Genomic DNA, 23,248 nt, shown 5'->3' on the forward strand with positions numbered 1-23,248 from the left:
GACAAATTTAATGTGCTATTTTAAATTTCCTAGAGACTTCCAAAAGGGGGCCTCTTGAAATGTCAGTCTATAAATGAACTCATTACCACCGCGAAAGGTCCCTTAAAATGGGGGAGAAAATTGATGCAGAAGTGAATGGTCTGATGTCTGGGTATATAGGAAAAACCCAAGCCTTATCTCCAGGTAGCATTCTCCAGGAGGTGTAGACAGCACAGCCGCCTACTAAACATGAAACAGCGTTCTAAAGAGCTCGCCTCGATCACAGTCAGGAATGCCTCACTCCTGCTTACAGTCTGCTACAAATTTCTTCTACTTTGAAATTAAACCGTGGTGGCATTAAAAATTGATATGTGGGCTTATCAGAGGTACCAGGTGATGGGCTTCTGAAATGTCATCCTTCCTCTGTCCTCTTCTTCACGAGCCAGCAATTCCTGATCTCTCGGGATAGCAAATCTAAATGTAAGAAGCATAAATGAAAACCCTAACCACCTGGTTATTTCTCAGTGTCACCGAGTCCAAACTCATTCTGCTCACCACATGACAGGCCAATAAATGGGGAGACGAGGTGTTGGGGGCAAGGAATAATGACTTTATTTGGAAAACACGCAGACTGAGAAGATGGGGGAGTAACGTCCGGGAGAACTATCTTGTCCAAGTCAGAATTCAGGCTCCTTTTATACTAAAAAGGGGAGGGGGTGGGGTTGGTTGTTGCAAACGTCTTGGTGTAGGAATTCTTTGTTCTTGCAGCTGTCCAAGTGGGTCAGGTCATGGTGTTCCTGTAAACCTCCAACAAAACAAATGTTATTTTTTATTCTGCAACTTTTTATCTGTACGTGAATGGGGAAAGTGTTACACCCTCACAGATCAGAGCCTGGAGAGTGGGCTCTCCTGGCCATTTCAGGCTCTAGGCAGCATTCTTTTACAGAAGGTGCAGAACTAGTATGGCTAAGCCCAGGAAACACAGCCCAGGGTTTGAGCCAAAGGAACAGACATAATATGGAGTCAGATTTGTTCTTCCTGTTTCATTAAGGTCCAGAGAGATTGTTTATCTTTTATGAAGCAGCAGCCGAAGGTATAGATGGATTCCTGCTCATCGTGGCGCTGCCCTCACTAGATTTACCACCTGCAATAAAAACGTGTTGAATGAGTGAAGGAGGGAGTGGTGAACTGACGGACATATGACAAAGAGGGACTTTCACAGGGAGAGAAAGTTCGTGTTAGATGAATATTAAAAAAATAAATAAATTGGAGGGGTGACAAATAATTTCACATGTTAAAAAAATAACGGGTTCATTGGGTAGATAAGTCATAGGTTTAGAACCTGGGTTTATAATCAGTGAGCTGAGAAACAAAACAAAACAAAACAAACCTTCTCTTGAGGTCACCAGTCAAGTCACAGAGGCTTTTAGGAGTTTCATTTCCTTAGGAAGTGCGCTCATTCATACCATGTTGTCATAGAAATTTTTTTTAAGTGCTTTCCGGCCATTTTGTTGTTCCGCTGAAGAACCCAGGAGACCACCAAGCACCGGACTCAGAGGAGGCAGAAAAGTGCCCTCCCACTGCCTCCCTCCTGCCCGCTGGTCCCTGGTGAAAGAACGCTGGACCAGTTCTTTGACTGATGAGTTCCTGGAAGTGGCCTTGGTTTGAAAACAGTCTGTCCCTCCCAGCTGGGAGCCAATTCAGAGAAGAAGTTCAGCTATGGAGGACTGAGCCTTGCGGCGGGAGGAGGCGGGCGGCGCAGGGTGGGTAGGAGGGCTACCCGGCGTGGGCTGATTTAGGACATGTGTAGATATTTTCACCCACGTTGTCAAAACGCTTTTCATTCTGTATGTGTATGTAACAGTTAAACGGTGTCACAAAGGGGCTGAATAGCACCCCGAGGCCTGTTTGGTTTGCTGTGGGCCCGTGGCTGAAGCAGGGCAGTCCCAGATCCCGCGTCATTTCCCCAGGACGGCCCTCCTTCCTCGTTTCTTAAGCCTCTTGAGGTGAACTGAACAGAGAGGGGAACGGGAGAGCAAGGTAGTTTGGAAATGCCGGGTTTCTGCCCAACATCCTGACCTGTCAATTTCCTTCTTTTACCCCGCGTTTTGGAAGCCACCTCAGACCCTTTTTGGAATGAAACAGTTACCCTAAGTCCTGCAACCATCTGTGTGTGTTTGTCTTCTAGGAAGAATTGCATTGTTTTCTAATATGGGACTTAAAATTGTTGGGGTTAATTGGAAAACAGCTCCCTCAATGCGATCTTTTCTCAATTTGAAGGATCCTGACTACATGTCAAAACCTGTTTCCCTGCCAGCGACCAAAAGCAGCAAAATTAATCACCAGGAGCTACTATCATTGAAGACTAGACAGTGCTTAACAACAGGAGGGTGTGGTCACGGGTGTGGAGATCACGCACACCGTGGCCGCGTGCCCGGGGCAGGCCCACGCTGCCTCCCGGGCGGACCAGCTCTCTGGGGGAGATGGCCTGTAAGTCAACCTGCCCTGCGTCAGGGGCCGAGGAGGGGCAGCTGCCTTGGGTGGAGTCTGTCTTTCAGATGCATTCCCCCAGCAAACCCAAGCAGCCACCTCACTTACTGTCCAGGATCCGCTGACGGTGAACTTGGAGGAGTTCTAGGAGTATAATCAGTGTCAAAGGAGGTGCCGGTCTGCTGAACTTGAAGTAGGTCATTAACAAACAGCAAAGCCTGACGGAGCAGTCTGCAATGGCTTGACTTCTAACTGCAGCTCAACCCAGAGCTGGCTTCCAGACCAGCACGAGTTTTCTAGAATATGCATATCTGGGGAGTGAGGGGGGGAGAGCAATCCCGTCAGGCCTGAGCTTTCCCTGCACACACGTCTCCTCGCTCAGAGAGGGTGGATAAAAGCATCGTAAGCAATTTTAGCAATTTGAAATAAGGAGGAAGCAAACATTCCACGTACCCTCAGCTCCTATTCAATCACTGGTCTGAATTGGGTATTTTCAGAGAGCAGTGTTTTCTCCATCTCTTTAAAACTTTATTCACTTACTTTTTCAATCTTATGACTCCTGCTCTGGGCCAGTCGAAGCCAGGTCATTTTGAATGTTTGATTTAAGGAGCCCTTGGGAAAAGAAACTTCAGCTATTTCCCTGTCTGGAAGACTGTCAGAGCAATTCATCATAACAACTCTTACAAATGTACTCACTTCTATAAAAGTCAACTCCTTGAGCCAAGACGTGGGCATTTGTTCCGTTGCCCTGAGCTATTTTCTGGCTTCAGTTCACTGAGCCCTTTGTGCCTGGGCAGAATTTAAGCCCCAGTGGTGAGGCAGTCACAGCTATGGGGCAACGGGTAGCAGAAATTTGACAATTGGTTGAAATACTTGGGATGTGTAGACAACCAAGTTAAGTCACTTGGGCTGCTCCTTGGAAGCCAATATCCAGGTCAACCAGGGAGAAGGAGAGAGGCTAAAATTAGAGGCTTTATTCATACAGCATTGCCTGCACTGAACACATCTGCGAATGAAAATATAATGAGTCACGAAAGTCGAAAAGGATACCGGGATGTCATTATTTGCTGTAAAGGGACGGTCATCTGGGACTCTTGACCAGTATAAGACACCTTCCAACATTATCTTGATGTACATTTTCCCACATTTTCTTAGACTAACCGTCAAGAAGAACTAGAATGACTGTGTCAAGAAGACAAGGAGAAATAAACAAGGGTTCTCCATCCCAGAAGGATGCTCTTAAGATTAAAAAAAAAAAAAAAACGGCCACAGAGGGTCAGGAGAAAGAGTTCTTGCCTTGGAAAGAGGGGAAAGGAAAGAGCCTGTCACTGGGGGCGTGTGGGGACCGTGCTGCAGGGTGCTCTGGGGGGTGGGGGAAGGGAGTGGGGACAGGGAGGGCACATGGCAGCGGCACACGTGGCCGTGCAGAAGTCAAGCCACACCTGGAGGTCATGGAATGGCCGGCGGTGCGGACCTGGACTGAGGGACCTGCTGGGCGTGTCTGAAGAGGGCTGGATTGAGGGTGGCGGGTGGGAGCAGGGCCGGGGGCTGGAGTGATGGTCGGGCGACGTATGCAGCGGGTCCTGCGTCTTGGAGGCCAGGCTGTGGTTCTGGAATTTACCTCTGAGATGAGAATCCATTGGAGGAATGCCATTTGCAAACCACATCTAGTAACCGAGTGAGGTTCTGTCATCCGCATAGCTGGGCACCGCCTTTCTCTGCTCCTTCTTCTCCTATATTTCCCCTGGCCTTCAATTCCAATTTACGTACTTTTTATTGTATGTATATTTTTGGCAAGTCTTCGTAAATCTTTTGTGGAATCACCTAAGACATACCTATGTCTCTGATGGCTCCATCTATGCAGGAAGTATTTTAAAATTTTACAGCTTGTTTCGGGCTTATATTGCTGGTTCATATGAGCAGCTATGTTAGCTCAGAACCAGTAAGAACAAAGATCAGGCACTGAAACTTTATTTCTGTCCGGAATATAAGGAAAGGCGGAGCCCTTGCAGTGACAACGACTCCTTGCTTAATCCAGCCCTGCACAGAGGCCTGAAGTTTGTCCTGATGAAACAGTCCGCGTACAAACGTCATAGTCAGGAGCTATGTCCCAAGTGACAATGCTGATGCCCAAATAATTCAGTTGTGATCTTTAAACTTTCTTTATTTTTTCCATACAGTTTCCCCAAACTTGCTCACTAGCTCTGCTCTTGGCAGCCCGTAGAAGGCAGCTTGAATGAACGTGTCAGCGAGCTGGCAGCGTGAGGACAATGCTTAGCTTCAAGCCAAACACAATCGTGTTAAATCATATATTCGTGCATCCAAGCCACTGCGGAGAGTGGAGTGGGTGTGGGGAAGAGACACAGAAGCTTCATTTGTCCACAGGCTGTTTGCCGAATAACCTCACCCCAGTTATGTATTTGTTTTAAGAATATTTACTGAATGTTGGTAAATGAAAAGTGTAAAACTCCAGCAACCCTTCTCAACGGGGATGTTTGACGCTGTGATTAGTGCTGATAGTGTCGTAAACAGCCTTGGGTTTTCCCCGATTTTTTTTTTTTTAGCATCATGTTAAAAATGGCAACTTAAGTTTGCGCAGACACCTGAGCTGCACGTAAGGGGGAAAGCTGTTACCCAGGCCTTAAGTAACAAAATTCCACCCTCGGAAAAGGGGCATCGTGAAACAGTGTCCCGGGTGGCAGGAACAGGCAGAGATGAGGGAATGGGGTTCGGACTCCTTGGGAGTAACAGTCTCAGTGGTACCTGTAGCCCCACCTTCTTTGCAGTCAGGAAACGGGGACACTGGGATGCAGCCAGCTCAGCACCTGCAGTGACAGAGGAGAGGTGGCCGCACAGGGCGTACAAGGAGGAACCCGCCGCCATGAAGCCTCAGTTCCCTTTGAATTACTGCAGTGACGCTCGCTTATTGCAGTCAACTTGGGAAACAGGAAAAGTGCACAAAAGAAAGTAAAAGTCTGTAACCCCCTTCCTGAGAGACGATCACCATGGACCCCTTTTACGATGGTTCGATGCCTGGGATTTGGGTCTCCAGGAAAATCTGAGTTGATGATAGACTGTGAACCTTCCCAAATGAACACAGAGGGACGGCATCGCTCTGGTGGGAGGAACAGTGGTGGCTCTGGGCTCAGCCATTCGTTTCCTTCACTCGTTTCATTGGTTTGACAGCTGTTTAGTGAGCCAGGCACGGTGCTAGGTGCCGGGGAGAAAAGCACGAAGGAGGCAGTTACAGCCTGTCCTCAGGGAGGCGGCATTCCGGCCAGGAAAACCTGATCAACACTTAGTTACAGTTACGGACAGATGCAGACACTCGGAGAGGGTACACCTCCCAGACCCGCTTTTGTCTGGTTGAGGTGAGAGTCAGCCTTGCTACTAGAATGACCTGCAGAAGATGAGCCCTGGGACCTCCTGGGGCCTTGTCAGAAGTGCAAGTTCCCCACCCAGCCCACCCAACCAGGGTCTGCTTTTTAACAGGCTCCCAGGGGATTCCCAGGCCCACTGGGATGTGGGAATCTGGGGCCCCAGGGAGGTGGCGAAGTGAGGAGGCCCGCCGGGCCTGGGAGCCCGACATCCACCATCCGCATGGGTGATGCTTTGAGCCGGTAAAGGAAGCCGCAGGCCGGGACCGCGTTCAGGTGAGGCTGGTGGGATCCGCAGGGAGACCTGGGCTTGGGGCGCATCAGCCCCACCTGGAGCCCCAGTTTCTTCACCTGCAGGGGCCGTTATTCTGCCTGCCCCATCCCGGAGGGCTGTCATGAGGGTCAGATCAATCTATGTGTCTAAAATGTCCACAGCAGCCCCATCGTGGCTGCTCGTCTGGAGGGGAACAGAGAAGGGCTGAGTTTACGGGGTGCTCACCCAGCCACCCGACCGTGTCCAGAACAGCCGGTGAGGCGAAACCCAGAGCAGACTGTGGGGCTCCTGTGACTGGTTTACAAAACTCACCCCAAGGCCAGGCACTCATGCAAAAGACTCTTAGCTCTAACTCTGCATGTGGGGGAGGTAGAGGCGGGGTAGGGGTGGTTACAAACTGGAACTCGTGGGCTTAGGGCCACCCTGGGGCCCCCGCCTCAGTTTCGCTTCCTGGCTGTGGCTCCCACCCTCCTACTACGTTGGCATTTGCAGATGGAGTGGGACTCAGAGGGTGACCTGGAGTGACACCAACTTTGGCTTTTTCTCCTTAACTGTGAGGCTTAGAGAGAAACGATAGATCTTAAAAAAATAATAATAATCTAAGCCCAAACAAAGCAACCACAGAAAGAAAACTAAACAGAAAAATAAACATCCCCTCAGAAGAACAGGCTTTGCATTTCACGAAGCCTCTACTCCCGGTCTTGACTCGTAAGAATCAGATGAGAGTGTCCGGTTCCCCAGGCTCCTGCCTGCCACCCAGCCCCTCGGACACACCTGCGTAACTCTACCTGGGCCTGGAAGCCGGCAGGTGACCCAGCGGGCGCCTCTCGTCCATTGTGTAGCCGCAGGCAAATCAGCTCCATTTACCACCTGAAACCACCCGCCTGCTCTGCGTCTGTTCCTAACATTTACATAACATGGCTCTCAGACCTGTTATAGCACCCTTTCAGCCGTCTACCATTTTCTTTGTCCTCACCGCAGACGTGGGCTTTTTACACTTCAGCTTTAAATTCCTGATCCGTGGGAAGGCAAATCAAGGCAAAGAGCGTTCACGTGAGCAGTGTGAGGTCATTCGGTGGGATTCAGTGCTGGGCGGGACCAGGGGTCTGAAGTCCTAGTACTTATTTCTGAGATTCTTTAATCATCATCAGAAAATATTTAAGTAACAGAAAAACACCAAGAAGAAATTCTCAACAGGATTCATTCTCACTGCCCAGAGTCCAGCCCTGGGCGCACTCTATTTAATTCCAGCTACGCACAGCACCCTGTAGACCCCTTTAAAAAATTACACAAGTAATGTGCAGTCATTGAATTCAGAAATGTATAATGGACACTCTAGACAAATCAAAAGTCTCTGCTGACATCCTCTCTTCCAGAATTTGTTCACTACCCCAAAGGCACCTTTCTGTTGGCAAGTATCTTTCCAGATTTAGCGCTGTTTTATCATATATCCATGACACCGTACCCGTCAGTCATTTTCATTGCCAGTTTTTCCACTGACATGTTGCCTCTGAGATCCATCCATATTTTTAGGACTGGTTCATTTTTTGTGGCTGTATAGTATCCCATCACACACATGCTACTAATTTAATCGTTCCACTTTTGATGGGCGTTTAAGTCCTTTTCAGTTTCTCGCTGCGGTGAACACTGCAACAGTGAATGTACATTTCTGTTAGTGCCCGAGTAGAAATGCTTCTCTAGGCTTCACTCCTAGAGGAGGAAGTGTTGGATCAGAAGTGATGCACATTTTCAGTTTTAACAACCCCAGCCTTCCAAAGGCCTTTTCCAGTGGATGCCCCCAAAATCAGTGCGTGAAGTTAAGCACCTCTACAACCTTTGCAAAAATTCTTGTTCTTGTTAGACTTGCCCAAGTATAATTTTCAAAAGTTAAATGACTTTCAAATGTTTCTACAAATATGGCATGCCCACATGCCAAGAGTGTATTCACCTCATTAATGGATGAGGAAATCGGTAAGATGAAAAAGCTGATTCAAAGACCATTTGCGGAAACGGGTTTATACAGTCCTTAAGCTATATCAAAATAAGATTGCTAGGCCAGGTGTATAAATGGTTAATGTTCTACAGGACAATAAATTATACCCTTTGAAGCTACCTTTTCTTCGGGACAAGAATTATTTTATTTGCTTCTCTACAAGTTGATACATAACCTCATGGGGTCTTGGCCTTCCGTTAATAGTGAACAGCAACATCAAACAGTGGTGTGTTCTCCTAGAAAAGCACGTAACCTTAGACTTTAAACAACGCTTCAATATGTTGAAAGCATCACTATCCTTTTGGTCTTATTTCCAGATTTTGGATCATTTTTCTTAATAGGTTAAAAAAAATCTGTATCAACTCAGTGGACTAAAAGTCAGCAGTCCGTGGTGTCTCGCTGTGCATTTCTGCAATGATCAGTGACGCTGGGCCTCTGCTATTTCTGCTCTCTGGTTCCAGATCTCTTCAGACAAGCAAACATCGCTGACAGGAAATGCTTCCTTCTCTTTAGTGACCAGAGTGCCCCACACATCTGGAGGGCAGCCTCGCAAAGTCAGGTCTCCAGGCAACAGGAAGCCCTGGTTGTTCCTAGGAAAGATTTTGTAGGACCCATAGAAGCATCTTAATTCTGGCCTTTAAAGTTGTAGGGTTGCCGCTCGGCCCAGAGGCAGTGGGAGAGAGGGGCGCGTGCCCAGGGAGGATGAGGGGAGGCCTGAATGGGGCCTTGTCGGGGCGGTGGGACTCAGCTCTGACAGCTCCCCCAGCCTCCGCCCTCATGGCCCTCCTGCACACTAAGCGCTCAGGCCATCAGTCACCAGCACTTACTGTTTGCCGCCACGTTGAGGGGTCTCCAGGTTGTGGAAAATACCTTCTCTTCCCGGTGTACTGAACTCGGGTGATGAAGTTTGAAGATGTGACATGGCAAGTCACTGGAGCAGCCTGAGTGAGGCTGGAGGTGGTGAGGGACGTGTGTGTGTGTGTGTGTGTGTGCGCGCGTGTGTGTGTGTTGGGGGCTGGGTAGCCGGGGGACACTCCTCTCTGCCTGGCTTGAGTCAAGTGACCGGCTGCCTGCTCTCGGCCCGTTCTGCTTCTGGGCCCTAGCTGGGCTTCAGAGACCTTCTAAAACTGCAAAGCGCCCGTGTGAGGTCACTCCAGACACTGTGGAACCAACTTCCAATTCTTGAACTAACTTTCGATTCTTGAACTATCGTTTGAAATTACCTCCCAATTAGGAACAGCCTAAGGAACAGGCCGCTGTGAATCCCGGTTTCTCCGTGGCTGGCTGGCGCGGGCCTGCCGCGTCGTCTGTGCCGCCGCGTCCCCGTCTGTCTCCAGCCGCGTCCAGGCGGTGGCCCGGCAGTGGCACGAAAGGAATGCGCGGGGGACGCGGGGCGGGGCGGGCGGACTTCGGCCCCCAGCCCGGCCCGGCCCCGGGGGGATGGGTGGGCGGCGGCAGGCAGGAACCTGGCACACAGTCCCGGCGCCGGGTCCCCGGAGCGGGTGCGCCCCACCCCCGCCCCCTGCCCCGCAGTAGTGCGGCTGCCACCCCGTCGCGGGCCGCGTGGGGCGCGCAGCCCCAGGCCCGAGAGTCCCCGAGGATGGAGAAACAGAAAGAGAGAAGACTCCCCGGGAACCCGGCGAGCGCAGGCCGGCCCGCCCCCCGCCGAGTCCCGTCCCGTCTCGGCTGGCGGCTCGGGGCCGGGAGCGGTGGGAGGCGGCGGGCGGGCGGGCGGGCGGGGCGGGGGCGCGGAGGCGGGGCCGGCGCTCGGGTTTCCGCCCCGCCCCGAGGCCGGGGTCCCCGCGGCCCCAGCAGCGCGGGCGCGGGAGGCGGCGCGGCGCGGGGCGAGGCTGCCAGGCCACCCCTCCGCGCGCGGCGCGTCCTCTCGCCCGGAGGCGGGGAAGGCGGACGCGGCCGCGGCCTCGACGTCGGCGACCGCGCCGCCCGCGATGGGAAGTGCCTTATAAGCCGCCCCCACGGCTCGTCGCCGCGCCATCCCGGGGAGCGCGCGGAGGCCAGGCGAGCCGCGACAGACGCTCTCCGCACGGCCCCGGGCCCCGGCACACCCGGACTCTGGCAGGGCCCCGACCATCTCGTCTCCGGACAGATTGCGGAAGGACCTGGGCCTGACCCCGGCTCCTGGCGGATCCCATAGTCTATCCCTGATCCGACCCGGGGTAGACTTCAGACGGGTCCCAGCCCCGGACTGACCTCGGGCAGACCCCCGACCGGCTCTGGACAGATCCCGGACCAATCCGACTCTGAAAAGACCTCACTCCGGCCCCGGATAGACTCCAGTCCCGGTGGGCTCCCGGCAGACCCTGGCCCCAGGTGGACACCGGCTCCAGGCAGACTCCGGACAGACCCCGGCTCCAGACAGACTCCGGAGCAGACCCCAGCGCCGGGCAGACTCGGGGAGAAGCCCTTCCCTGCAGACCCCGACCCCGGGCGGACCCCGGCCCGGGCGGGCGCGCCCCCTGCCGGCGGGGGCATGCACGGCCCGCGGCATGGCCTCGGCGGTGTTTGAGGGCACGTCGCTCGTGAACATGTTCGTGCGTGGCTGTTGGGTGAACGGCATCCGCAGGCTCATCGTCAGCCGGCGCGGCGACGAGGAGGAGTTCTTCGAGATCCGCACCGAGTGGTCGGACCGCAGCGTGCTCTACCTGCACCGCAGCCTGGCCGACCTGGGCCGCCTGTGGCAGCGCCTCCGCGACGCCTTCCCAGAGGACCGCCCGGAGCTGGCGCGCGGGCCGCTGCGCCAAGGTGGGCGCGGGCCCGGTGTCGGGGGTCTGGGGGGATCGGGGCCGGGGGCTCAGGGGACTCCGGGACAGGGGCTGGGCGGGCTCCAGGGCTGGGGGCAGGGAGGGGGCGCAGGGGCTGCTATTAAGCGGGGATTGCGGCTCCCCCTCCCGGTACTAGACAGGGACACTCAGACCCCTGCCCCCTCCCAGATGCGGGGGCGCTCAGGCGGCAGTGACGGGAGGACGGAGTTGACGGCACACAAAGCCCGGAGCCCCCGCGGCGGAGGCCGGTAGGACGGGTGCCTTGACGGTCCCAGTCCCCAAGGTCAGCCACCGGCCAGCTCCTGTGTCGGGCGGCTCAGGCCACCGCAACCCCCGCCCCGGCCGCAGCAGGAGGGGCGCGGGGGAGGGGGCGGCGTTTGGGTAACGTTGAGGGCATCGTCCAGCCGGGGCCGCGCGTCTGGCAGCCCCCTCGGAGCCCTCCCCGGGCAGGGCCGCGCCTCCCCTCCCCGGTGACCGACAGCCCGAGTGCGAGGTGCCACGCGGTCCCTGTCACTCCTCCGGAGGGCCGCCCAGGGTGGGTCCGCATTCGGGTTTGATTAACCATGGCCGCCTCCTCCCTGGCCTTGTGACTTTCCTGGCTCGCGGGGACTGGAGTTTTCAGAGAACTGTGGTGGCTTCCCGTTTCTTACTCGCGTCCGGGGGCTGGCCTTTGGAGGCCTGCGGATGGGAGGCCAGAGGAGAGGGAGGAGAGGCTGAAGTTGAGACCCAGGACTGGGGTTTCCCCCTCCTCACCGCTCCACCTGTTTGACCACCTGTAGCTCTGAGAATCTGGTGACACTTCCCAGAGTCTTCCTCCAAGCAGAGACCTGGGGCACCTTTGGGGGCATTTCCTGAAGGCCGTCATCTATTGGGGGTCTTCTCTGCTGCGGTCTGCCTGAGGTCCTGAGATAATTTCCACTTCCCCCTGGTGACAGCCTCCACCCCAGCGTGTGAATTATGTGGATAATTAGCTGTTCTCATGACACATCCTCTGGCAGACACGTCACTTGGAAAGGCTCCCAAAGCCAGCAAGCTTGCAGGCCCTGAGCGAGACGGGCAGCCTTCCAGGCCCTGCGCCCCAGGTCCCCACCGTTTACAGCCCCTCTGGAGGTCGATTGGTATTATTTCAAGCTTGGCAGCCATTGGCCTTGATTTGCTGCTAGGGTGTGTGTGTTATTTACTCACTTTTAAAAATGTATGAGTTGAACACCCAAACCGGGATAGCTTATAGGAAGGAGCTGCAGTTTATTCAACGACTTACGTCTTTTCTGGAACAAGTCGGGCCGTAAACAAACAGGAGCCCCTGAGAGCTGGCGGAGCGCCTGCCCTCCCCGCCCCCCCCCTCCGGTCAGGTGACCCAGCTCAGGTGAGTCCAGGCAGACTCGGGGACTCGGGCTCCCCACGGCCCCTCCCCTGTAACTTGGTACCTAAGGCCTACTTTTGCGTGAGGACTGGCGTGTGTGGTACCGGGGTTAGCAGTAGCAGGCCCTCCACACGCGTGGTTTCCGACTTCACCCCCAGTGGCTTCTGGCGGGGGCTTAGACAGCAGGGAGGAGGGTGTGGCTTCAGTTGCTGGGGGTCTGGCGAGGACACCGTGTTCCCCGGAGCAGAAGGCAGGTGAGTGTGCGCCACCTGCCTCTCTGTGCACCCCCCTCCCCCCGGCTCCGTCCGTCTGCGCGCGTGCTCGCTGTGCTGCGTCTGCTCTGAGCTTGCGAGGTGTCAGCTCTCAGAGCGCCTCCACGGAGAGGGCCGCCTGCTGGAGAAAGGTCCCAGAAGAGGGTGATCACCAGGGAGGGAACCAGACTGAAGGGGCTGTGACAGCTGCTTTCAAATCTCCAAAGGCGGAAAAATCAGAAGTGGGCATGAGGTGTGAATGTGGGGTGGGGGGTGCTGTGGCGGGGGGGGGTGGGGCCTGCGGTGGGAGTGGCTAATTAGAGGCTCCGTGTTGGGTGTAAAGGACTTTCTAACAGCCTGTCTTGCTGGCAGTGGGAGCTCTTTTCTCAGCTGGAGTCCTGATCGGGGTGGGGGGGTGCCTCCCGCAAGGCCCTCCCAGCACCCCTGGAGGAGAGGAGATGGAGGCCTGGGGCCAGAGGAGGGGCGACATTCATCTCTGCTCTCGCCCTCGGTTCTCTGCCCGGGAGCAAGCTGGCACCGCCCCCGGCAGCACCTGAGCTTGTACAGGCAGACTCGGGGAGTCCTTTTCCTTTCTCAGGCCCAGAGAAATTGTTTTCTAAGTAAAATACGTTACAGGAATAGAAAAGAAGATGCCGCCTCGTTTCTAGGCAGGTTTATTATTTTCATGAACAGATGGGACACCCTGACCGCGCACGCGGAGGGCGTCAGGCGTGTGTGCTGTCCGGGGCTGCCGGGCTCCGCAGTGACCCCTACCTGAGCCCCTCGGTCTAAGTTTCCTGACCTGTTTCTGGGTTGGGTTACAATGTCCTGCTTGGCTCATCAAAAAGCTCCGTGAGCCCTGAACCCTGAGACGCCCCAGGGCCCTTGGTCTGAATCCCCCCCATGGTGGGGGCAGGGAGGAGGCTGGGGTGAGGGGGCCGGGCACCTTTCTTTTCTAGGGGGCTGGCTTGCCCTGAACAGTGTCAGCACAGATGTGGTTCTCTGCTTGGGAGTGTCATGTGGGAGCACAGACCACGTCCTGTGGCACGGTCCTCCGGCTCAGTGCTGCCGATGGACGAGACTGCTCTGCTCTTCCGCTGACTTAACTTGCACATCGTGCATCACGTTATCTTGAAAACAGACATCTCGTCGTCCTTTGTAACTTAGGATCACTGGGAACATGGAGCACAGCAACTGGACAGAGTGTGGGGGGCGGACATGGGGTTACAGCTCTGACTGCAGTGTCAGAGCACCCCATCAGAGCCCCCCATTTCCCACATGAGGAAGTCGAGGTCCTGCAAGATTGGGTGACACCCCTAGGGACACGAGGTCAAGGTCAGGGTGACCCTCCTGGGGACACAAGGTCATAGCAGGAGGGGGTCGGGGTTGAGGTGACACACCTGGGGACATGAGGTCACAGCGGGAGGAGGTCGAGGTCACAGTGACCCTCCTGGGGTCACAAGGTCATGGCAGGAGGGGGTCAGGGTTGAGGTGACACACCTGGGGACACCAGGTCACAGTCGGAAGGCGTCAGGCTAAGCAGTTGGAAGTGCTGAGTTTGGAAGCAGGCAGGCGAGGATAGGTTCTGGCGTTGTCACCTGCTCCCTCCACGAGACTTCAGGCAGGTCACTCAGCACAAGTCCCCACTGTGTGACTGATGGTGGGGCAGGGCCACTGTGAGCACTGAACAGTGAGGACCGTGTGACTCTGCCCTTGGCTCTGGAACATGCAGTGTCCCCTCGCCCAGAGTCCTCCCGACAGGGGTGCAGACGCAGCCTGCCTCCTCCCGTCTTGGCCCCCAGCACCCAGAGGTGGGGTCACCCTGAAACCTCTGTGGGACCCCTACCCATCAGGCCTGTGGCTTTGCTGGTCCTGAAGTTAGGATGTGGTACTTGTGCAGGTTGGGCTGGGAGGTGGTGTCACCGGGAGCAGACACCATGGACTCCCTGGGTCGTGTGTGTGTGCCCGCGCGCGCACCTGCCCGTGAGGAAGAGAACCGCCAGGGGGGCACAGCCTGTGGGGAGCCCTGGCTCCCATTGCCCCCGGGTGTTTGTAAGTCCTGCTCCGCCCCCCGTCCCCTGATGGGCACCTACTACAGCCGAAGGCAGGCAGTGCTTCAGGATCAAGTGCTTCCTGTTTTGAGAGCCTGGAGCGGCTGGTGTGTTCATTCCCTGAATTCCTTCCACGTTTTAAGGCAGAGGAGGCTGAGTGGCTCCTCAGACACGTCAAGGCTGGAGTTCGGTAAGGGGGCTCTGCTGGTGGTGGGAGAGTGAGGAAGCCATCCAGGGAAGGGGGGATCAGGGAGGGCGTCTCACAGGTATGGGAAGAGGACGGGGAGGGAAGTCCCCTCTCTGCCCCTCCCTGGGTCCTTGGTGGAGGGAGGGGCTGCGAGCCTTGGGCAGGAGCAGGGGCAAGGAGTGGGCCACCACGGGGGAGCCTGTAGTCTCACAGGGCCTCCCAGGCTCCCAGGGAGGTGGGCCTGCCACAGGGATGCTTAAGTGAATGACCGCCTCGCTGAGGCTCTCCGGCTGATCAGTGAGGCCCCACTTCCCAAGTGGCGACCACCAGTTAGAAGACAGGCACTTAGGAAGTAATCATTAAAAGTTTTTCCTGGAAAACTGGAAGTATTTCATTTCCAAACTTTGTCTGCTGCTCAGCCTTGAAGGAATGTAGATGTCTCTTGTGCAGGCAAGGTGACCCTGTGACCCTGACCTCACCCCAGCCATCTGCTCCCCTGGACAGAGTGTGCACAGACTTCTGAGATGTAATTTCTTATCTGGCTCAGTTTGAAAGTTCACGCTACAGAAAAGTTCCCTGGGGCTCTGCTGTGGGAGTCTCCCCTTAAGAGACCGTTGTTCTTTGGGTAACGGACGCTCCTTCCCGGTTGACCTGAGAAGCATCTGTCTTCACTTCCAGAATTTTAGCAGCAGAAGGTGCTGAGTTATATTCAGACCTGAGTCCATGTGGGAGGAAGCGGGGACAGTTAGCAGAGGTGCTCAGCCCAGAGCCTCCACTCCCGGAAGAGGGACGAGGGACACAGGCGTCTGGGGTGAGGACACTGGTCTGTGTTTGCTCTCGCGGATGGACCTTTGTGCTGATAGCAGCGTGTTCAGTCTGGGTCCCGAGAATGAGTCAGGCGTCTGTGTTGCCAGAAAGATGTTAACCCTGGAACCGACAGAAGCCAATTTTCAAGGCTACACTTGTTTGGACAGAAAGGACGCCCTGACTGCTCGAGGCTGAATTTTAACCCCAAAGGTGTGTAAAATTGACACACTGGAATTTCTGTACAGTCGTGTTATCAATCATTTGGTTTCAAATATTTGACTCTTTTGGGCTGTACCTGCAGAAATTTGTGACATCATAAATTGTGTCGAGTGAAATCTTAAAAACAGATTATCTTAGTGATTATGCTTTATCAGAAATTAGAAAGTTCCCGGGGCTGTGAGGTCTTCTGAGTCAGCCGCCTGAGAGGAGAACCTGGACGCGGCAGGTGGTCGATGTCCCCTCCTGTGGTCCTCACTGGACTGAGCCCGCGGCTTCCACGGGCTGCCGGCGCCCCCTGCTGGTAGGCTCTGGAACGACAGCCTCATAACCTAGAGGGGTGTGAGGTTTCCTGTCCCACTGTGCGAATTCACAATGGTTGTACCCGCCTGCAGTTTTTAAATGACAGTCTCGGACAAGATCCCCGCGGAGTTTTCGTTCCATCAGCAGTATTTGGAATACAAAAGCTTTTGATAATCCTAAATTATTGTCCTTAAGCACATTTTTAAAAATAAAGATAGATACTGTACACAGGTGACATTTGGAAAAGCTCTAGCAGTAAGTTACAGCCAAAGCCCTTGGGTCACAAAATGACTGCACGTCCTGAGGTGGGGGCAGCAGCACGCCGTCTGTCCTGGGCCCCGGGTTCTGCACACACCTCACGTGGTGCTGCGTCACTGTCACTGCGGGGATCGACCCTCATTCCAGGTGTGCGAGCAGGTGCTGCAGCTCCTGTCAGTTTGAACTCGAGAAACATGGTGGGAAGGGCCCCAGTGAGTTCTGAGACTGAGAAATTTTAGAAGGAAGATTTACTTCATTTCTGCACTATGGCCCCAGAGGCCAGTTCCAGGTTTGTTTGTTTTAATGTTTTCCATCCACATTTAATACACCTGCTGTGTGATGGGAAGCACTTGTAAAACAATGGTGGGGGCGGAGGTGATTTCCAGGCCCAGGAGAGGAGGAAATGCAGACTTTGAAGAAGGCCAGGCTGTTGGGAGCAACGTGGCCAGTGGTGTCCCCTTCCTGCACTGATTTGGGGTGTGAGAGGGGCCCTCCTGGGGCGCGGCTGCCTCTGCCCTGTGGTCTATGGCGACCTCACCCCTGTGCTCGTGCTGGGGTCAGCCCCGCCCACCGCCCGGAGGCAGGTCAGTCATCCCAGCTGAAGCTCCATGAGTCTCCACCTTTAATTGGCTGCAGCCCCTGGGGAACACCTTGTCATTGTGGTTCCTGGAGACGGGTTTCCTCGGAGAAAAGAGGACCTGCTTCAGGAAGGCTGATCCCTGCCGCCCCCTGGTTGTCACCCAGCAGCTGCGATGGGGACATACATGATGGAAATGTGCCCCACCCCATGCAAAGCCAGACCTTAAAAAATGGCCGCCTGTCGCCTCCGTTCAGGCTGGAGGGGCCCCAGCGTCCGCCTTTCCCCCATTGGTGCGTCTTCAGTCCCTTTTGTTCTGAAGTCTGTTTTCATTTCCAGGGACCACTCAGAAACAGAAAGACAGGTAAAGGGCAACAGATGGAGCCAAACTAGGATGGCCGCTGTCTCAGTGGATTTGATGCCACCGTGGTCTTGGGCAGCTCTCCTGTGAGGCCTGGGACCTTGACCCCGCTGGCTGGGGTCTGGCTGGGGTGATGCCCAGAAGCACGAGATACGGGCTGATGACACAGAGAAGTTACTTCGTACCTGACCTTGCTCTCTTGTGCAACTTGACTCCGTCAACGCACAGCTGGCGACCACTGGCTCCCTGGCATGTGTCAGTGCTGGGCCTGTGTTGGTGGCTGGGACCATGGGCACCTCCTGCCCTCAGGTTCGCAGGTGGACTTGGGGACACAGGTGAGGGAGCAGTTCCAGTGTGGAGTAGGAGGGGTAGATGGAGGTCTCGGGGAACCAAGAGCAGACCAAGCCCGGGGTCCGGTGGGGGCGGTGGCGTTGGGGGTGGGGAGCTTCACAGACCAGAAGGCGTGTCCTGCACCAGCCCTTGAAGCGATGGGGGATTTTCACCCACGAGCCTGGAGGTGGAGGAGGCCAGTGGGACTGGATCTCATGTTTGGACCCTTCCCCCGGGGTTGGGGTCAGGGTGTGGGGAGTCGCAGGGCACAGAGCTGGCGAGGCGGGCTGGCCCCCGAGGGTCTGTACACCGAGCCTAAACACTGATGTGTTTCTGGAGGCCTGGCCACACACTTCTTTCCTTTCTCTGCCTCCTTCTAGAAAGCAGGTCACCAAGAAGACAGATAAAGTACAGGACACCAAGTAGGTTTGAATTTCAGATAAACACTGAATAATTTTTTAGTTTGTCTCTCCGTACCATTGCATTATTCATTGTTTATCTGAGATTCACATTTAATTAAGTGTCCTGTGTTTTACTTGCTAATTCTGGCCACCCTAAAAGAAGAGCAATGTAGAGCAGCATGTACGTATCTGACTAAATGGTGCCCTTGGTGGTTGTAAACCCAACCATGGGCCAGACCTGCTTTACGTCCTATAAAATGCGTGTGAACGTGTCCTGTGCACTGACTGGGCGGAAGGCCAACCTTCCTGTTTATCGCACCTGCAAGATACAAAAGCACAACTACTGTGTCATAAACTCGGTCCATTTAGTGTAATAAATGTTGAATCACAGCAGTAGTTCTGATTTAGAATGAAGAAGCACTTTGTGGGGATGATTCACATGATTGTCTTCTCTCTAAAAACAGCTTTTCAGAGGATTTTGTCTCTCTTTCCATCTGTATACTTGTCTGTAGCAAACAGGAGATCTCGGAGCTGTGTGTGCATGTGTGTGTGTGTGCACGCACGTGCGCGTGTCTGGAATTCTAAGCAGGGAGCTCAGGGCTGGGCAGGTGGCGTCCCGAGACTCTGACCCTGGTGTTCTCTTCCTTCCTTCTCCTGGCTGCCCCCAGCCTGTGGGGTGGGTGAGAAGAGGACAAGGTGGTCCGGCCCCTTTCTCTGGGTGACACTGGGGTGTCCTGGTGGGGCAGGAGCAGGGCTGTGTGGATGAGGCCCGTGGTCTTCAGGATGACTGCTTGGGCCCGTGTGGCTGGGGAGGCTGGGCAGGCAGACAGTAGGGACGCCGGGTGGGCAGGTGAAGGGGTGCCCGGCCTGCACCCCAGGAAGCGAGGGAATGATTCTGGGCCTTGACTCAACGTGCCCCACTTTGTGAGGGGACCCCCAGCTGCAGCCCAGGATTCCAGAAACGCCCCCCGCCCCGCGTCTGGGGCACGCTGGTTTCCACGGACCCAGCGTTCTATTCTGGGGCCTCTTAATTTCAACCGCATAGTCCAGGAAGTTAATTTTTACCACTAGATAGAGTTAGTGAGTTGCCTGCAAAATGAGAAAAGCCGCTTTCGTATGAAACCAAACCAAACCGGAACTTCTGAAAACTGAGCATTAGTGACTGAAAATAGTTCTGGCTCTCAGCCTCCGTGGTCTGGTCGGAGCTCACAGGGACCGTCATCCTGGGCCACGTGAATGCGCTTGGCGGCTGAGGTGCTCCATCCGGGGGAGGCTGATGTATCCGTGCCACACCGCTCGTGCGGAGACAGGAATGCACCCCAGTCTCTGTACCGCCAGCTCTCGTGATTTAAAGACAAAACACTGCCATTTCTAGCAGCCAGTCAGGACTTCCAGAAGCTGTGAGGAGGGTGATGTTTGGGCTTCTGGAAGGTGCTGTGAGTCATGCCACGTTGGTTTTCTCTGGGTAAAGAGCTGGGGTTTTTTTCATCCCAAACCCAGCATGTAAACAGCTTGTCTAAATACGGACTTCGGGCCGCTCTCCCTTCTGAGTGAGACACCCTCACGCCGTGCAGTGTGTAACTACTTTCACTTTAAACTGAGCACCCCGTTCCCACACCTCGTGGCCTTTCTCTTGCTTCTGAAACAGCCTGCACTCTGGGGCACGTGTCTCTCTGAATAAGTCTACCTTCACTCAAGAAAAACGTTTTAAAAAATGGGCTTTGTTTGCACCGACCGCGTGGCCATCGCTGCCGTGGTCAGCAGCGCGACCTTCCACTGTGTCCTTGGGGGCAGCTGGGTCCCGGGCCTGCAGCCACCACGCTGCTGGGGGCCGAGCGGCAGCCCTGTCCAGGGTGATGACGGAGCTGGCCAGACTGCTCCGCTCCGGGGGGAGCTTTCGATGGTCCACCTGTGGCTTTCTGTGGTCGGTGGCCACTCCAGCACACACACTAATCACTTGTCGACATCGAAACTTAGATCAAGGGTTGGAGCGGGGCTTTCAGGGCAGGGCCGCCCCTCACGAGGCGGGTAAACCTTCCCAGACGTCTGCGGAGCAGGACCCCGGGGTGGCGGCCCTGCCGCGGTTGCCGGTGGTTCTGTGCTTCATTTGGGAGCACACCTCCTGGTCTGTATTCCAGTCTGAGCCGCTTCCGTCTCCATCCTAGGACTGGTCGCCATAAAGGATGCCCACGACATAGAGACCAGGCTGAACGAGGTGGAGAAGCTGCTCAAGGCCGTCATCAGTATGCCGCGGAAGGTGGGTGCCCGGCCGCCTGCGGGTGGGCTGCGACGCGGGGAGGAAGGGCTCCCGGGGCCTAGTGCCCCCGCGTTTCCTCCGGGGAAGAAGCGAAGGCGGGGCTCCCAGCTCATTGTGAGGTGGAGGGAGACGCGTGCGAAAGCCCCGCACAGACCCGGCCCTCGGAAGAGGTAGCCGATGTCCGCACCGGCCCCGGCCTGCCTGTGCCTGGGCCCTGCGCCCGAGCCACGCGCGCACCTGGCGCGGGTGGGGGACGCAGCCCCGTCGGAGCGGCCGGGGGCGCTCGCCTCCCACGGGCCACCTGGCGGGAGGAGAGTTTTTAGGAACAAACGTGTCTCTCCTCAGTATTCCAGGTCCGAAGTCGTGCTCACCTTCTTCGAAAGGTCTCCCCTGGATCAGGTGTTAAAAAACGACAACGTCCATAAAATTCAGCCCAGCTTCCAGAGCCCGGTGAAGATTTCGGGTAAGCGGCTGCGGGAGGCGGGCCGTGCCCCGCGGACGGCTGGTCTTCCGGGCGCCGGGCAGCCCGCTGTCCCCGCGCGGGCCCACCCCGCCCCCTGGGGACCCAGAGAGGCGAGCCAGCAGGGGCGGCAGTAGCCGGGGAGGGGCCGTGTCCGGATTTTCACCAGCCGGCGTTCCTGCCCACTGACCTGCGCTTTGCGCTCTGCCTGCTTCCAAAGCGAGTTGTTTGGCGTGTGAATTGGGCCGCCCTCAAACGGCCGCGACGGAAGCATCGACGGGGCGCGAGGCGGCGAGCCGCGGGCCGCGCCGTCCGGCCGGAGCCCTGGGGTGCGGGGGCCTCGTCCGCGCTGTCGGGTCTCCCCTTCGGGCCGCTGGCCTGCGGGGCCGGGCGCGGAGGAGAGGCCTGGATCTCCCGGACCTGGGCCGCACGCGCCGTCAGGACGCTGGGCTTCGTCTTCGCGCTGCTCGAGGCCGAGGCGGCTGAGGGGCACTTCGCAGGGAGCCCCCGCGGGAGAGCTGCTGGTGCCCGAGTGCGAACCTTCTCTAAGGAGCCTGAAAACGGTGGCCGTCCATCCGGGGTGGGCGTCTGCGGCCCCGCGTCCTGGGGCAGCGGGAGGGCCCTGCAGCGGGTGTGGCTCCGAGTGCCCGGGGAGCCCGGGCAGCCCGTCGGTCCTGCGTAGGCGGTCCCTACACCGCGTCTCTTTTGCTTTATTTCTCCCCGTTTTGAGCAAACGGGGTAGCGGAAGAGTCCTGCCAGTGCCTGGTGCTGGCGGCAGGCGCTGGCCCACTGCTTCCGGTGACCCCGAAGCCCCGGGGTGTGAGGGGGACAGGCTGCTGCGTCTGGGTAACTCGGGAGGGAGATCCCAGCCCTCTGTCTTAGTGCCGTTTCTATCGGTGATTTGGGTAAATGCACGACCCAGGTTTATCCCGAAGTGCTGAAAGGATGGAGATGGAATTTTACGGGGAGAACGTTAGGGTCCCACGTCGAGGTTTTAAGTACATACTTGGGTCATGGCGAGGACTGGGGACAGAGGGTTTGGGTCCCTACTGTCCATGAGCTCAGGAGGCCTGGGGTGCAGGGCTAGGAAGGCGGGGCCTTGGCCTGCCTGTGCAAGCCAGGAGCCTCGGTTCTTGGGGCATCGTGCTCCCTACCCAGGGACACCGCAGAGGGGGAGTCACAGTGTCTAAGGGGCGGGGCTCCACTAGATGGCGCCAGACGCTCGCGGTGCGAGAACCAGCCACCTCCCGGGGCCAGGGTTATGGGAGGCGCGTGGCTTCTGTGCTGATGCCTTGAACATCCTTCACTGCATGTTCATCTGAAAGCTCATCATGGAGGCTGAGAAGACTTACATCTTCTGCACCATGGCTGTGTCTGTGTCCCTTAAAAGGCAGCATCCACCTCAGCCTTGGCCTGGCTGCTTGGATGAATTGATATTGGCCACAAAAATCAGATTATTCAGGTCTGGGAAGCCTGGAAATGAGTTATAAATTCATTTTTCACTAACGAGGCATCTGTACAGTCTCAACCTTAATTTTCACCACATGGGGAGAGCCTTGTCCGCCGGTTAATGAAAAGGCATGGCTTCAGGTTCTGTTCTGTTGCTGGAGGACGCTGGGAGGAGGACAGGAGAGGGACTTGGAGAGGGAGGCAGCTGCACTGTCTGCGGGAAAGGGAAGAGACGGATCCATGAACTCAGGAACGGTGGCACGTGGGGCGGGTGGAAACAAAACTTTAGGTTAAAGAAAAGAAAAGAAAAGAAAATCACCACCAGGCAGAAAAGATCACTGGTGGTCACCGAGATCAGTGGGCCGAAGTTTAAGGAGAAACAGGATTTGCACAGTCTCAACGCATCTCCACCAAGATGTTGCTTAAGTGCCAAGAGGAAGATAGTAACCTGACTTGGGAGAAATGTCCTTACCCCAGAGAGCAGAGGACACCCCAGGAATAAGGCGGATGATGCCACACCCCGATCTGGGGCCCCACGGGGAAGGCGCGTCACTGCAGATTCCCGAGCACGAGGACACCGGGCAGACGGAGGCCCTGTCCATGAAAGACTCACCAGACTTTTCATGGTCTCCTCACGACTTACAGGTCCCCCAAGGCCACTGGGCTTTAGGGGTGCTCAGCCAGGGATGGGAGGGTGGGGAAGAGATAGGTGCTGGTGTCTCACGGAGACTGGCTGACCACGAAAGGCCAGCCAACCTGAGTTGTCACCTCTCCAGAAAGTAAAGTGGAATCTGAGCAAGTACTTGGCAAATCTGATGAATGGTCATTTCATCCTGGGTTGGGGGAAGGGGAAGAAATCCACTTTTCTTTCTTTTTTTGTGTGTAGTTTCCCTAATTCTTTTCACATGGAGGGAAACTCAACTGAGACCCAAATACCTAGAAAGATGAAAAATAAACACCTTGTCTGGTGCGGCCATTATGGAAAACAGTATGGAGATTCCTCAAAAGACTGAAAATAGACTTACCATATGACCCAGCAGTCCCACCCCTGGGCATATACCCAGAGGGAACCTTAATTCAA

General features: G+C 55.8%; 1 protein-coding gene and 1 long non-coding RNA gene across 6 annotated transcripts in view; one reads left to right on the forward strand and one right to left on the reverse strand.

Moving 5' to 3' along the window:
* Positions 1-7,303: 7,303 nt before the first annotated feature.
* Positions 7,304-9,770, reverse strand: LOC140687647 (uncharacterized). Of its 2 annotated transcripts, none has more exons than XR_012062051.1 (2): positions 9,337-9,770; positions 7,304-8,703 (listed from the first exon to the last, which is right to left on the reverse strand). It is a non-coding gene; the product is annotated as an uncharacterized lncRNA (long non-coding RNA). The 2 variants fall into 2 exon arrangements; XR_012062050.1 differs by lacking the exon at positions 9,337-9,770 and adding an exon at positions 8,941-9,300.
* A 114-nt stretch (positions 9,771-9,884) lies between these two features.
* The window catches only part of PXDC1 (PX domain containing 1), a 31,651-nt gene continuing 18,287 nt past the window's right edge, over positions 9,885-23,248 (forward strand). For 2 of the 4 annotated variants that reach the window (XM_072945755.1, XM_072945756.1), the window contains exons 1-3: positions 9,886-10,876; positions 20,167-20,258; positions 20,604-20,721. In XM_072945755.1, coding sequence (XP_072801856.1) covers positions 10,621-10,876; positions 20,167-20,258; positions 20,604-20,721 — 466 coding nt within the window. In that variant the 5' untranslated portion in view covers positions 9,886-10,620. Of the gene's footprint in view, positions 10,877-20,166; positions 20,259-20,603; positions 20,722-23,248 lie in introns of all 4 variants that reach the window. The other 2 variants (XM_072945753.1, XM_072945754.1) reach the window with 2 other exon arrangements.

The sequence above is a fragment of the Vicugna pacos genome, chromosome 20, assembly GCF_048564905.1.
Source record: "Vicugna pacos chromosome 20, VicPac4, whole genome shotgun sequence".
NCBI lineage: Eukaryota > Metazoa > Chordata > Mammalia > Artiodactyla > Camelidae > Vicugna > Vicugna pacos.